At 44.2% G+C, this 14,893-nt stretch overlaps 2 protein-coding genes across 2 annotated transcripts in view; both read left to right on the forward strand.

Moving 5' to 3' along the window:
• The first annotated feature begins 3,163 nt into the window (after positions 1-3,163).
• Positions 3,164-6,605, forward strand: Hspa2 (heat shock protein family A (Hsp70) member 2). The gene has a single exon (XM_004837410.4). It carries the CDS (start codon positions 4,237-4,239, stop codon positions 6,151-6,153), a length of 1,917 nt encoding a protein of 638 aa, XP_004837467.2. The 5' UTR covers positions 3,164-4,236; the 3' UTR covers positions 6,154-6,605.
• A 5,460-nt stretch (positions 6,606-12,065) lies between these two features.
• Positions 12,066-14,893, forward strand: part of Ppp1r36 (protein phosphatase 1 regulatory subunit 36) — a 30,490-nt gene continuing 27,662 nt past the window's right edge. Inside the window, 3 exon segments of the mRNA XM_004837498.3 lie at positions 12,066-12,130; positions 12,227-12,312; positions 13,008-13,089. Coding sequence (XP_004837555.1) covers positions 12,066-12,130; positions 12,227-12,312; positions 13,008-13,089 — 233 coding nt within the window.

Raw genomic sequence — 14,893 nt, forward strand, 5'->3', positions numbered from 1 at the left:
TCTATTTATTTTTTTGGTACCAGGGATAGAACTTGGGACCTTACACCGCAGGCGCTGGAACCACTGAACTAAATCCCTGGCCCCTATGGGTTTTTATTTAAATAATGTACTTCAAATCACTTTTAATAAATACCGAGAGGCCTGGGGATGTAACTGTAGAGTGTGTGCTTTGCACACTTGAGGCCTTTGGTTAGATCTCCAGCACGAAAAACCCCTAAATCCTGCAAACATTGAGCTGGTGAGTTACTAATGTGTTCTGAGAACTCTTCTGGGTGCTGGGATTAACTGGAGTGTTTGATGTATGGTAAAACACTTGTTTTTTTTTTTTCCCTACCATTTAATCTGTGTGAAACCTCATTCTTTGGATTTTTAAAATTATTTTTAAAACACTCCAGTGTTTATAATCCAGCAAACAGATTTCCCTTGTTGAAAATCAGTATTAATTTCTATGTAAGTGATAGGACTCGTGAGCTTTGTTTCAACTGAACATTGTCATTTTAAAAGTCTGTAGCCAGGCATAGTGGCATAAACCTTTAATCCCAGGACTCAAGGAGACTAAGGCAGAAGGATCACCATGAGTTCAAGGCCAGCCTGAACTACACAGCAAGACACTGTCTCAAAAAACCAAAATAAATAAGTAGAGCTATAAAAGTACATATAAAAGAGCTTAGAAAAACTAATAATCCTACCATCTAGATTTTAAAGTATTTTTCACACATAAAACTATTCTACATATAGGATAAGAAGACAGAAAAATCTTGTATCTTCTTTTTTCACATAATTGTATCAAGAACAGTTTCCTGTCATTAAAAATCTTGGAAACAATTTCTATAGCTGCATAATGGTTTATGATATGCATGCACTATATATAATCATTTTCTTATTGTTGGATACTTAATTATATCCTTTTTATTGTTGTTAACATTAATAATACTACTTGCATTTTCTATCATTTCCTTAAGATGAGTCCCACCAAGACTAATATTAAGGGTCTGATCATATTTAAGGCGAAGAAAAAGTATTGTCATAAAGCCTTCCAGAAGGATTGTATTACCTGATATTCTCTCTGGTAGGGATCACTTGTTTTACTGCACTATTGAATGGCATGGATGAATATTATTTGATCATAAATTTTATTTAATCATTTTAATATATTATGTTTTTAATGAATTCTGAGCAAGAATTATAAAAAATAAGATTTTAGAAATTAATGCAAATAAGGGAAATGTAAAAATTCCAAGAGTAATCAGTATGTACTAATGTTCTATTGTTACAGAAGTTTCGGCCCTATAAAAATCGAAATGCAGATACTGCATCTTTTGGGAAAAGCTCAAGATGCCATATAGACAACATCCATCTTTTTTTCATTAAGTTTATTGGTACATTTTAGGTATACAATACAGTTACATTGATCATTGGGATCTTGTACCTTTAGATGATGTATGTTAGTTCTTATTTTTCCCCATTTCCCTGCCCTCCCTTCATGCCCTCCACCCTTCCCTATTTTCAGAGAGACTTTGTTTTCATTTTTTCCTTTTCTCATATTTTTTCTTTTCCCTTCTTTGACAACATCCATTTACCAAGTGAAAAGTTAGAGCAGAAAAAAATATGTATGGCTAATGAAAATGCAGGCATAGTTCCTGTCATTTCAGAAGGCTATGTTAACGATGAGTGGGGTGGTGAGATTGCAAGATTTGTTTGCAAATAACTGTGCACAAAGGTAGGACATAGTTAATATTCAAAGAACTCCTTTGAAGCACTAATTTTAGTGTTTGTGTGGGAGAACTTTGGCCTGCTTGCTTTTCTTGCAGTCTTGCTTTAAGTGTGTAAAGGTTGACTGAGTACTGATGACACGAAGAACTGGTGCTTCTCACAGTTCTTTCAGGTGTGGCTGGAGCCCTATTGCAAACCGTATCATCTCAAGGAATTAATTAGTAATAATTCCATCTTAAAGAGCTACAAAACAATATGACAAGAATTTCCAAGAAAAAAGCAAGAGATCAGTTTCACAATTTATGTCAGCTTCCATTAGAAATGTTTTGTTTTGGGCTGGGAATGTAGCTCAGCAGCACAGAGTCTGCCTGGCAAACAGAGGCCCGGAGTTCGATTCCCAGTTCCAAAAAACCAAAAATGTTTTGTTTTGTCCTTGTTTTCAAATGTTATCCTATTTCAAATCTTTTTTCTTCCATGCTTCCAAGACAGAATTTGTGGTAAAAGCCAACATTATTTAACCAGTGAGAGTAATAAATTAATGTGTTTTTTAAAACTAGAAGGTTACATATACGATTAGATAAAATCTTAAATGTTCACTGATTTACAAAATTCTCTCACCATTACCTTTTGGACACAGGTAGCTTTTGTGTTTCTCAGATAAATTCTTCCCTAGCGCTGTCTCCAATAACTTTTATACGGTCCACACACACATATCATTTAGCCCACTTCAAAGGATGGTTCTCCCCTCCCACAGCCTCAAGAAAAGCCCTGGGCTTTTCAGAAAGCTCCTGAATGTATCCTGCCCACCCGTAGAGAATTTCTTGTCCTGTACTCTCATCTCACCCTTCTAGGGTCACTAATTTACACAGAACTCATACTGCCGTCCTCTTTGCCCACACTACAATCTGTGTAAGAATCTTTCCTATACAGGTGTGAAGGCTGAGGCAGGAGGTTCACAAATTTGAACTGAGCCTGGGCAAGTAGCGATCTGGGGAGACCCTGTCTCAAAATTTTAAAAGGCTGGGCTGTAGCTCAGTTGTAAGGCCCTGGGTTTCCATCCCCAGCATGGGGTGGCGTGGGAGTGGATTGCCTTTGCTACCTGCTTGGTGGACAAACTTCAGGTGGCCACAGCCACTCCGCCCTCAGGCTCCACGTCCCCCCTCCGCTCCGCAGCACTCCTGCAGCACTTCTCTGGAAACGTTGCACCTCTCCGCCAGTCCTTTTTTCCTCCTTTCACCTATAAAACCCGTAGGAATAACTCCACTGCTCTCCCCCTTCTGTGAACCCACACGTCACTCACTGTCCTCGGCAGCCCAGCAACAGGACTTCTTCCCACCACCTGGTGCAGACAGTTTTGCAAAACTTCCCTCCCCGCCCGCCCGCGCTCCCGTCCCTCGACCCTCGCCGTGGAGTCCGCTCCACGGTGGCTCCGCCCCGGGGAAAGACGCGGTCGCCGACCCCTCGAATAGGGCGGGAGCCAGGCCGGGTCGCTCCTCGGTGCAGTACGCGCGGGCTCTGCAGACCTTCAAGGAGAACCCAGAAAGGCGGGTAACGCGGAAAATAAGCAAGGCAGTGGAGAGAAAGGGGACGCGAAACCAGGAAGCTCAGAGCGGCAGGACGGCAGAACACAGGAAGGCGAGGGAAGAGTGGCTTTCGCTACAGCGCGGGAAACGCCCGGACTCTCCCGGCTCCTCCCCGCGCTCCCCGTAGACGCTGCCAAACTCGTCACGGAAAACCCGGAGGGGACTGCCCGCCGGAGCCGCGCTCCACGTCTGGTCTCCGCCCCGCCCAGGGAGCCGCCCCATGCCTGAGCCTGGAACAGGCGAGTCTCGGCGTGGACCAGGGGCAGAGTAAAAAATGGGGTTCGGTCTTATTTATTCATTCAGTGTAACCAACTCGGGCTGAATTTCCTCTCTCCCGCGTGCTACGTTTGTCAGGACGCCAACACCGATCACTTCATACCTTAAGGAAATGAGGGAACAAGCTCACAGCGCTCTCCAACCTACTTCCCTTCCCTGCCTCCTCCGCGCGCCACGCCCTGGTTCCACCCTCCCTTTGGAGTCCGCGCTTCTCATTGATCGCGTGTCCTGCCAATCCGAGGGTCGTCGACGAATCCCTCTTTAGGAAAAACAAAGCTCGCTAAAAACTTGGTGCACCTGGCTCAGTGCGCGAGCCTAACGCCCCCAAGGGGTTGCGAGGAGTTATTTGCATAACGGCCACCTCTCGGCCCTGCCGGGGTCCCGCCCCTCACCCAACTATATATTTGTTGGACCAGGGGCCCGTCACTCCGACACAGGCAAGCCTGTGGTGGGGCTGGAAGAATGTGTGTGGGCGGAGCCGGGAGTGGATTGGCTGTGGGAGTGTAGGGGGAGGTGGCTATAAGACCGAGGAGCTGGGTGGGAGGGAGCGGGAGATGCTGGGTGCGCTCGAGGGGGAGCGGAGAGGTACAACCGTTAGTTGACGCCGAGGACCGCCGCTCCCTCCTTTCTTGCCCCAATATAGTTTGCCCCTCTTTCATTCAGGATGTGCTCCCGCGGCCCGGCCATCGGCATCGATCTGGGGACCACCTACTCCTGCGTGGGGGTCTTCCAACATGGCAAGGTGGAGATCATCGCCAATGACCAGGGCAACCGAACCACCCCCAGTTACGTGGCCTTCACAGACACCGAGCGCCTCATCGGCGACGCGGCCAAGAACCAAGTGGCCATGAACCCCACCAACACCATCTTCGACGCCAAGAGGCTGATCGGGCGGAAGTTTGAGGACGCCACAGTGCAGTCGGATATGAAACACTGGCCGTTCCGGGTGGTGAGCGAGGGAGGGAAGCCCAAAGTGCAGGTGGAGTACAAGGGGGAGACGAAGACCTTCTTCCCGGAGGAGATCTCCTCCATGGTGCTCACGAAGATGAAGGAGATCGCTGAGGCCTACCTGGGGGCCAAGGTGCAGAGCGCGGTCATCACGGTCCCCGCCTATTTCAACGACTCGCAGCGTCAGGCCACCAAGGACGCGGGCACCATCACCGGCCTCAACGTGCTGCGGATCATCAATGAGCCCACGGCGGCGGCCATCGCCTACGGCCTGGACAAGAAGGGCCGCGCGGGCGGCGAGAAGAACGTGCTCATCTTCGACCTGGGCGGCGGCACCTTCGACGTGTCCATCCTGACCATCGAGGACGGCATCTTCGAGGTGAAGTCCACAGCCGGCGACACCCACCTGGGCGGCGAGGATTTCGATAACCGTATGGTCAGCCACCTGGCCGAGGAGTTCAAGCGCAAGCACAAGAAAGATATCGCGCCCAACAAGCGCGCGGTGCGGCGGCTGCGCACGGCCTGCGAGCGGGCCAAGCGCACCCTGAGCTCATCCACCCAGGCCAGCATCGAGATCGATTCCCTCTACGAGGGCGTGGACTTCTACACGTCCATCACCCGCGCCCGCTTCGAGGAGCTCAACGCAGACCTCTTCCGCGGGACCCTGGAGCCGGTGGAGAAGGCGCTGCGCGACGCCAAGCTGGACAAGGGCCAGATCCAGGAGATCGTGCTGGTGGGCGGCTCCACCCGCATCCCCAAGATCCAGAAGCTGCTGCAGGATTTCTTCAACGGCAAGGAGCTGAACAAGAGCATCAACCCCGACGAGGCGGTGGCCTACGGCGCCGCAGTGCAGGCGGCCATCCTCATCGGGGACAAGTCGGAGAACGTGCAGGATCTGCTACTGCTCGACGTGACCCCGCTGTCGCTGGGGATCGAGACGGCCGGCGGCGTCATGACCCCGCTCATCAAGAGGAACACCACGATCCCCACCAAGCAGACGCAGACCTTCACCACCTACTCGGACAACCAGAGCAGCGTGCTGGTTCAGGTGTACGAGGGCGAGCGGGCCATGACTAAGGACAACAACCTGCTGGGCAAGTTCGACCTGACCGGGATTCCGCCGGCGCCCCGCGGGGTCCCGCAGATCGAGGTCACCTTCGACATCGACGCCAACGGCATCCTCAACGTCACTGCCGCCGACAAGAGCACCGGTAAAGAAAACAAGATCACCATCACCAACGACAAGGGTCGTCTGAGCAAGGACGACATTGATCGGATGGTGCAGGAGGCGGAGCGCTACAAGTCGGAAGATGAGGCCAATCGCGACCGCGTCGCAGCCAAAAACGCAGTGGAGTCGTATACATACAGCATCAAGCAGACAGTAGAAGACGAGAAACTGAGGGGCAAGATTAGCGAGCAGGACAAGAGCAAGATCCTCAGCAAGTGTCAGGAAGTGATCAGCTGGCTCGATCGGAACCAGATGGCAGAGAAAGACGAGTACGAACACAAGCAGAAAGAGCTGGAAAGAGTGTGCAACCCCATCATCACCAAGCTTTACCAAGGCGGTCCTGGCGGCGGCGGCGGCGGGGGGGCTGGAGCCTCCGGGGGACCCACCATCGAAGAAGTGGACTGATGCTTGCACGCAGTCAACGTAAACCCCTTTTCCTTTCTCTTTTTTCCTTTTGTTTTGTTTTCTTCTTTGAAATGTCCTTGTGCCAAGTAGATCTCTTGTTGGAAGGCGTTAACCCGATATATGCATATGAAAGGAAAGTAACAACAACCTAGTATAACTATAAAAGATTAGTTCTAAAGTTTGATTTTGAAAAAAAGCATTGAGTTTTCTCCTTAAGGCATTTTGTGTGATTTGAGCATTTTTGGTTAGCTTAGTTTGTGCATGGAGATTTGAGAAACCTGACGTTTCCACACCTGTTCTTTGGAAGCTTGGTAACAAATATATAGGAACTTGAATTGTTTATTTTTATGTACTACTTTAAAGTAACATTGTAGTAATGTTAAGGATAGGTATATTTTTTTGCAAAGAAATGTATAATTGTGAATTTAAAATAAAACTGAAGTTGATCTCAACATTACTGTCTTGTTTTCAATTTTTTCCTCATGTTTTACTCATGTTGGTCTTCAAGATATTAGGATGGTGTAAAATATATCTAACCCAGTCTTCTCTAATTCTCAGATAAAGTTCCTGCCTTGAATTACCAACAACTTAAAGGGAGAAGAATCTGGGTAAACTTTCCTACCCCCTCTTTAATAAAGCCACTTGACCAGGAACTCCAACTTTTCAAATGAAAACCCACCCGAATATTCCAGGAAAATACAAGCTGTATTCTAGGGTTAAGTATAAAATTACTTTTCTGTCGGGTAGTAAAAGAGGGGCAGATATTGCCTTCTCCTAGTGGCTAAAAGTAGCACAGTATATGGAAACAAGTTGCTTTTCGTGACATACAGGTGCCAGAAACATGAGCCAGGAGACAAGTTTTAAAGTGACTTTAATGTCAAGAGTCCCTATCAGGTCAAACTTTCTTTAACTCTTAATTTTTTAGTAAAACAACTCAGTATCTGAGCTTATGGCATGTTTTATAAGAACATTTCCAGCAGTTGTAATGGCTTGGGAGGTAAGGGAAAACGATAGATTATTTTTTCTGATTTGAAAATCTTAATGCTTTTGCAATATCTGCTTCAAATCACTACAAAAACATTCTATTTTAAAAGGCAAACTACAAGATAATACTATATTTTGTTAGTATCTATCTTGCCCATTTTCCTATACATCTGAGTTGAGATTGTTTTAGATAATAATATATTTCAACCCTTTGGAGATCCACTATTTTGGGCTTAAGCTTTAAAATTCATATCCTTAGGAAAAGGAGGTTGATTTTTTTTTTTCAGGACTCAGAATTTATCCCAGGGGCACTCTACCACTGACCCATTCCCCCCCACACCTGCTTTATTTTAAAAAATTTTATGGGGTCTTGCTAATAAGTTGTCTGTGTGGTACTCAAACTCCTCCTGCCTCAGCCTTCCTAAGTGCTAGTATTACAGGTATTTGCCACTGCCTGGCTTGACTTTTATTATTTTTCTGCTCTGTTCTGATTTACTCTGCTTAAGGGGAACTTGGGAGACATTTAGTAATGCTGGTTGAAAAATGCTTGTTTTAATCTAATGTTTTCATTGCACAGAGACATTTTAATATCTCTGTCCAAGTGATAGAGATTTGCTTCATGTTCTAAGGTAATGATAGAAGCTATATTTTCAATTTAGTAGTAGGCCCTTTTGTGTCATGTACAGATTAATTTTTGGAACAATAGTATGAGTGGTAATTTAAAAATTAGAAAACAAGTTAGCTTGAAGGTATTGGGCTTTGGTAATGACCCTCACACAACAGCTGACCCTATATACAAAGAAGAATTTTTTAAAAAAATAAAAATCTCACTTGGATGGGGCCAGGATTTTGCTCAGTGGTTCCGCCGCTGCTTCACAAGCGCAAGGTCCCGAGTTCGATCCCTAGTACCAAAAAAAAAAATCTCACTTGGATCAGGGGAGGAAGATAAATAGTTGTGAAATTGCTTCAAAATAATTTTAAAGACATAAAGGGAATTTTTACAATCTGAAAAGCTGTGAAGATACCTCCGGTTATCAGTGCTAATGTTACATTGGTGAACAGTTTTTGGCAATGAGCATTTTAAGAGTTTCACTGAGTACAGACGGCATCACATCAAAGTACTTGGATACTCTCAGAATTAGGTGTAGCTTTACAGTGACTTTTTTTTTTTTGGTACTGGGGATCGAACTCAGGACCCTGTGCTTGCAAGGGAGGCGGTGGAACCACTGAGCCAAAACCCCCACCCCTACAGTGCATTTTAACATGAGTTTTACCAGGATAATAACCTTTTATGAGTCCTTTATTTGTTGAAACTGTTTATTCCTTGCATTAACTTCAAAACAATAATCTTTCTGTAAGGGCAATATTGTATTAGTATGACTTTTATTATTTTATTATATGACACAGGGTCTCACTCTGTAATTCAGGCTGACCTTGAACTCACTATGTAGCCAGGCTGGCCTTGAGCTTGTGGCAACCCTCCTGCCTCAGCCTCCTGAGTGCTGGAATTACAGATATGCCCCATCATGCCCAGCTAGTATGACTCATTTTAGACCTTACTTTGGAAGACATTAATCACAAAGTGAACAATGGTTCCGGGAGACTGAGGCCAGAGAATTGTAAGTTTGGGCCCAGCCTGGGCAACTTAGCAAGACTCTGTCTCAAAACTTGCTATTACACTAACATTTATTTAATTCTGTCTTCTCAGATTTACCAAGATTTGACTATTACTAGGTTAAAATCACTAAAATAGCCTTTCAGTGTTTCCAGGAGTCAACTGCAACTGGTAACCTGAGAACTGAGAACTCCTTAGAAGATGTTAGAGGAGCTGTATGTAGTCAAGTAACAGTGGAAACATACTTGCTGAAAGGACAGAGCTAAATTATGGTGGGAGGAATAATTAGCATCAGCTGAACTTGTTATGCTAGGGATGCAAGCAAATGAATGTATATCAACCATATATGTATTCAACCATACAACCTGCATGAAATCTGAAGATCTGTTTCTATCAAGCTAAATGGGCCTATAAGACATTCCTACTTTAAATTGAATATAATTTATAAAAGTTGTGAGGCATATTCCCTCTTGCTTTTGAACACTGGAATTGAAGTTTTTATTTTATTTTATTTTTATTTTTTCTTTGGAATTGAAGTTTTTAAAAAAACTTCATATCCACGTGTCACAAGACAATTCCTAAGGGAATATACAGAGTCTGCCAAAAAATATATATATCAGGAAAAGAAAAACTTGTATAAATATTCTAATACTAAAGTTATTGAGACATCATGAGATTAATGCAAGTTACCTTTGGCCTCTACAAGTAAGTATAAGAGGTGCTCAGAGTGGTGGCCATTCACTTCTAGACATTCATTAGTACAGTGAACTGTGAAATGTGTATACATTTTTTTGGCAGACGCTATATGTTTAGATTAAGAAACAAGAATATTCAGTTCCTTAGGTAATGTGAAAATAGGTATGAGTAAATTGATTTGGAGTACTTACAGAATTAGGAATTAAGCTGGGTTTCATGGCACACACCTGTAATCCCAGCACTCAGGAGGCTGAGGCAGGAGGATTGCCATGAGTTCAAGGCCAGCCTGGACTACATAGCAAGACCCTGTCTCAAAACAAAAAGCACACATCCTGGGGATTTAGGGCCGGGGATTTAGCTCAGTGGTTCTGCTGCCTGCCTCACAAGCGCAAGGACCTGAGTTTGATCCCTGGTACCAAAAAAATCAACAAAAAACAAAACAAAAAAACACAAAAAATAAAAAAGAAGTAGAAATTAGACACAGAATTTTATTCCTAGAAGAATTATGGATCTTCAGAAAGAGTACAGTTTGTTTGTTTGTTTGTTTATTTATTTATTTATTTATTGAGACAGGGTCTCTATATGCAGTTCAGGCCGGCCTTGAATTCAGTGATCCTCCTGCCTCAGCCTCCCGAGTTCTGGAATTACAGGCAAGTGCCACCACACCTGGCTTCCAGTTTATTTTTGATTTTGCTCTTGGAATAGAAACATTTTAGAGTATACGCATTTTTGAAATTTAATAGGCTGACACAATGTTGAAGTGGCTTTCCCTCAGAACAAATCAAAATCATAGGCCCTCGCCAGGCGTGGTGGCGCATACCTATAATCCCAACACTTGGGAGGCTGAGGCAGGAGGATTGCTACAAGTTCGAGACCAGCCTGGGCTACATAGTGAGTTCAAGGCCAGCCTGAACTATGAAGCAAGACCCTCTCTTAAAAAACAAAAATCACGGGCCCTTTCCTTCACCCCTTTCAGTGTAGATTAGGTTGTAAATTGAAGGTAGGGAAATAAACAAAAATGATGGTGTTCAAATTAAGCATTGCCATTTTCTTCCATGGAAAATTTTAAAATTTTAAGTAAAATTATGATAGTATGAAAATGTATCATTATGATGCTTTCATACTATAAACATGCAGAATAATGTCTAGCAACTTAGATATTTTTATGACCTTGAAGAGTTTCTCTTTCTTACATAAAAAAAGTCTTTCCCTTATAGGACACTTAGAATTAGATACTTAGAAGATACTTTATAACATCATGAAGTTTTTTCTTTAAAGGGAAAAATATTTCCAATTTAAGTTGTGAATTCCTAATTTATTTTCTTAAACCTAATTGGTGAAAAATGTAGCCTGGGAAATGAGTGACTCACATTTTAGAGTAATGATTTAGAGATACAAGAACAATCTTTTTTCCAAGTCTTTTGTTAGGGTAAGGAGATAGAGACGTATAAGATGGTCCCGCAGAATTATTGAAGTTTTAAATATTGCATTCTTCCACCACGTGTGAAATAACTTATGTAACTTTTAGGTGGCTACTATTTTGAGTTCTCAATAACTTTTTTTTTTAGTTCTCAATAACTTAATATTTTTTATTTTAGTTTTGTACACTAGACAGGCCGAGCTTAGTCTACGATGGGATGTATAACATCACTGCTTTTCTGTTAGTGCTTCTCCACACATCTGGGTGTAAACTAAAGAGGGTTACTGGCCACATTCTTCTAGAAAATGACTGTGAAGCCTGGATCCCGCCCACATTCCTTGGTCTTTCTCTTCTCTGGAGCTTTATCTCATTTCTCTCGGTTCTCTCCACCTCAAGTCACATGCACAGCTAGGTGAAAAAGCTCTTGGCGTCCGGGACGTTTCTCACTTCCAAGCGAGAGTCATTTTGTAGTAAGTAAGCCTTGTCCACAGCCTCCTGCCAGCCTGCCGGTGTACAAGTGGGCTTCCTAAATAAGTGAGCCAATGTGAACAGATACAGAATGGACTCCAGTGAGCTGCACACGAGTCGGTGTGACCAGTGATTGTGTGTGACCTAGTAGTGAGGCAGGGAGGGCAGTGGTAGAGAAAGCAGTGGCTGCCTATTGGCGTAGTTTGAAAGCTTATGGGAGTATGTAATCACCACCGAGCGTCTCATACCAGTAAAAGGGACACACGCAAGCCCAATCCTGTTGCTTCATCTAGTGTTACTGCTTACATCGGTGTTGCCGGGAGAAAAGCATCAACCAGGACCTCCATGTCACCTCGGTTGCGAAAAGAAATTACAAATACATGATTTGAAGTGTGAGAAAATATTGACTATCCACTGACACCACGTTTGGGTTTTTTGTTTTCTTTTTTTTTACAGCAACGCTGATTTTCAGTATCTACGAACGCTAGTGCTTTACACACATTCCTCCTTTTAAATTCTAATAACCACCAATTTGGGTATTTTCAGAAGGCAGGCTCAGAGTTGTCCTGCGTTCCACAACTACATAGTGAAGCAGCAGAAAGGTTTCGAAAACCTATTCTCTTGTGTATGGTTCTCTTTCACTAGACTACACAGCTTCCTCCCTGCAGCCCCCAGTGCCAACCTAGGTTCAACCTGGATTTCTACTAAAGTAGTAGTGGTCTCCACGGAATGCCGCGAAGAATTAATTCTGCAAGTTTTACTCCTGGGGAGGCAGCCAGATGCCCCCGAGCAAGGTGCGAGGCTGGGGACCTCGGGGCGCGAGGGGTGGGGGTGGGGGTGAGAGGGGGCGCCCGCCCTCCAGGCCCCGCCCCAATCCCCCCCCCCCGTAGCCTGGGCGACCTGGTGAGGCCGAGGGGGAAGACCGTGAACCAAGTGCCCGAGTTTTATTCGAGGAGGAAGCGGTTGGACCTGCAGACCCCTCCCAGCTGAATATAAGTGAAGCCTGAGTCCCCGCCCAGGGGCCGGAAAGCCGGGCCCTGCAGAACCGCCGGCCCTCGGGGCGCCGGCAACGCCCCCTTGCCCTCTGCTGAGCCCCTTGCCCCGCGCCGCAGGGCCTACTCGCCTACAAAAACAAAACTTCTCTAGTGGATTCTGCAGGCAGCCAGAATCCTCAGGCAGAGGTTTAGATTCCTTGAAAGCCCATGATCCCGCCTCTGGCTGGGTAGTTGAAAACCAAACAGCCCAGCTGTGGGGCACAGGCCGGGGGCTGCTCTCCGCCACCCTGGACAAGCGCGGTTGGAGAGCAGGCTGCTCCTCCTGTGAGCGTCTAATAGGCTGAGGCTACGCTGGGGGTCAGTTTATTGTGTCTTTATTAAGACTTGAGCTACGTGCACTCCCTCCCTCCCTCCTCCCCTCCCTCCCTTCCTTCCTTCCTCCCTTCCTTTCTCTCCGCCTTTTCTCTCCTCTTTTCTGCCTCCCTCCCTCCCTCCCATCCTACTGAAACTACATCCCAAAAACAAAAAAAAGGATAAAATCCTGGCTTCAAGTTAAAAGAAAAAAAAATTAAGATCCTATATCTTTATTGAATAAAGAGCAGAGCAGCTAATAGGAATTATTAAAGACTTATTGTGCCGTGTGAGTTGTAAACTGAATTTTAATCACTTTTGCTGCATTCATCTCATTTACAGCAGTGGGGATTACGATTAGGAATGTGGTACTGGAAAGATGATACGAGAACTCTTGAATTCAGACGGTAAATTTCAACAACGCTTTTGTGCAATTTTTATACAAATTATATGTGCTCCGGGTTAAAAAATAACTCAAGCAACACAGAAGAATATAAAGAATAAAATATCTGGTGAAATCCCACCATCTGAAAATCGGCATTTTGCTGAAGAGTCTTTCAGACATCACTTTCTGTTAACACTTATCCACCATCTCCTATGTGCCAGAGTAAACCTCCTGCAAGAAATGGTGACTTTTATAAGGTAAAATCGCTGGATTAGAAAAACTAGTAATCTCCATTCAGATAAATGCTGACCCTAAAAATATATAGCTGAAATGATACACTGGCCACTATTGTGCATTGTTGTGCCCCTACCATGTGCCAGGCTTTCATAACTTTAATACAACAGCTATGGAAAGTGAGCATTAACATCCCCATTTTACTGTAAAAAAACGAGGCTGGGGAGATTGAACAAAGTCATATAGATAGTAAGTAGCAGAACTGACAGAACCAAGGTTCATCTTTTGTCAAACATTTCTGCTGTACCCAATGACTCCCTCAACCATACTGTAAACCCCTCCCTGGCAACAAGTGGGTTCCTTGTCTTCGTGGGCTGGGAGCCATCTACACAACTTCACAAAGTAGGTGCTTAAGCAGTAAGCACGTTCAGCTAACCAGCTGGATTCAAGGCATGAATAGCAGAGGCGGGGGCCAATTAGAAGACCAGTGGTAGGAGGGATCTGGACAGTTGTACGAGTAAGAAACTGCGAGAATCCTGGTTAATTCCACGCTGGTCAAAACGGAAGCGGGTGTCTAGGTTGACTCGGGAGCCTGTGCAGGCTGGGATTGCCGCGTCCCAAAGGGGCAGAGCTGGCGCTGTTTGAGGTTGCCGTGGTGGATTCACAGGGACACAGCTCTTAGGCTGGTGAGCACATGGGGCGGAGCCCGGAGAAGGAGGTGGCTGAGCAGATGGAATGTGTAGTTACGTTATAAGTATAATGATATATTTAATGCAAATTAAACTTATTAATTATTCAAATAATATACATTGATTAAAAATAAAGAGCTTATATTTCACAGAATATAAGTACTTGGGTACTTTTTATTAACCTGTCATTTCCCAAGCAGTATCAGGTTTGTGTTTTCTTCGCACATATGTCACAGAAGGTTCTGTCCAGAGGCTTCTGAAATGTCACACTCAGCGAGAAAGAGTCAACGAGGCAGCTTTAGGACTAGACAGGCTGGCCACAGGGCTCTAAATCTCACAAGCATGAGGAAATGTGGGCATAAATTTTAAGTGCCAGCTATTTTCCCCCAATCTTCAATATATTTAAAGGTCATTCAGTTCTTTTATAAAAACTGGACCATACTTTTTACTTACTGAACTTCTATGTAAATTAAGTTAATTTGCAGGATTTTTCAAACTAATTTACACTGCTAATCTACTTATAACCTACCCCAAGTGATGGTATTTCATACATGAACCTACTAATACATTTACAGATAGTCAGTTTTATAGTTTTCATATTCATATGAAGCTAACGTTTCTTTTGTCTTGTTACCAAATTGTTTTTTTAAAATGTTTTATTTATTTATTTATTTATTTATTATTTTTTTGGTACCAGGGATCAAACTTGGGTCCTTGCGCTTGGGTAGCAGGCGGGGAAACCACTGAGCTAAATCCCCAGCCTAACCAAATTGTTTTTAAAATATGACTTGATTTGATTTCCACAAATTTTGGAGAGTATATGGAATGATATGATTTAAAGTGTAGGTTGTAATTATTTGTACATTTCAAAATAGCTAGTAGAAAGATTTATGTGAATGTTCC

This window comes from Heterocephalus glaber, unplaced genomic scaffold (assembly GCF_053883595.1).
Source record: "Heterocephalus glaber isolate CG9 unplaced genomic scaffold, H.glaber_assembly_v1.0 deba00001608, whole genome shotgun sequence".
NCBI lineage: Eukaryota > Metazoa > Chordata > Mammalia > Rodentia > Bathyergidae > Heterocephalus > Heterocephalus glaber.

What these genes read in the sequence shown, in the direction of transcription:
- Hspa2 (XM_004837410.4), top strand. Translation starts at nt 4,237, where the DNA reads ATGTGCTCCCGCGGCCCGGCCATCGGCATCGATCTGGGGACCACCTAC.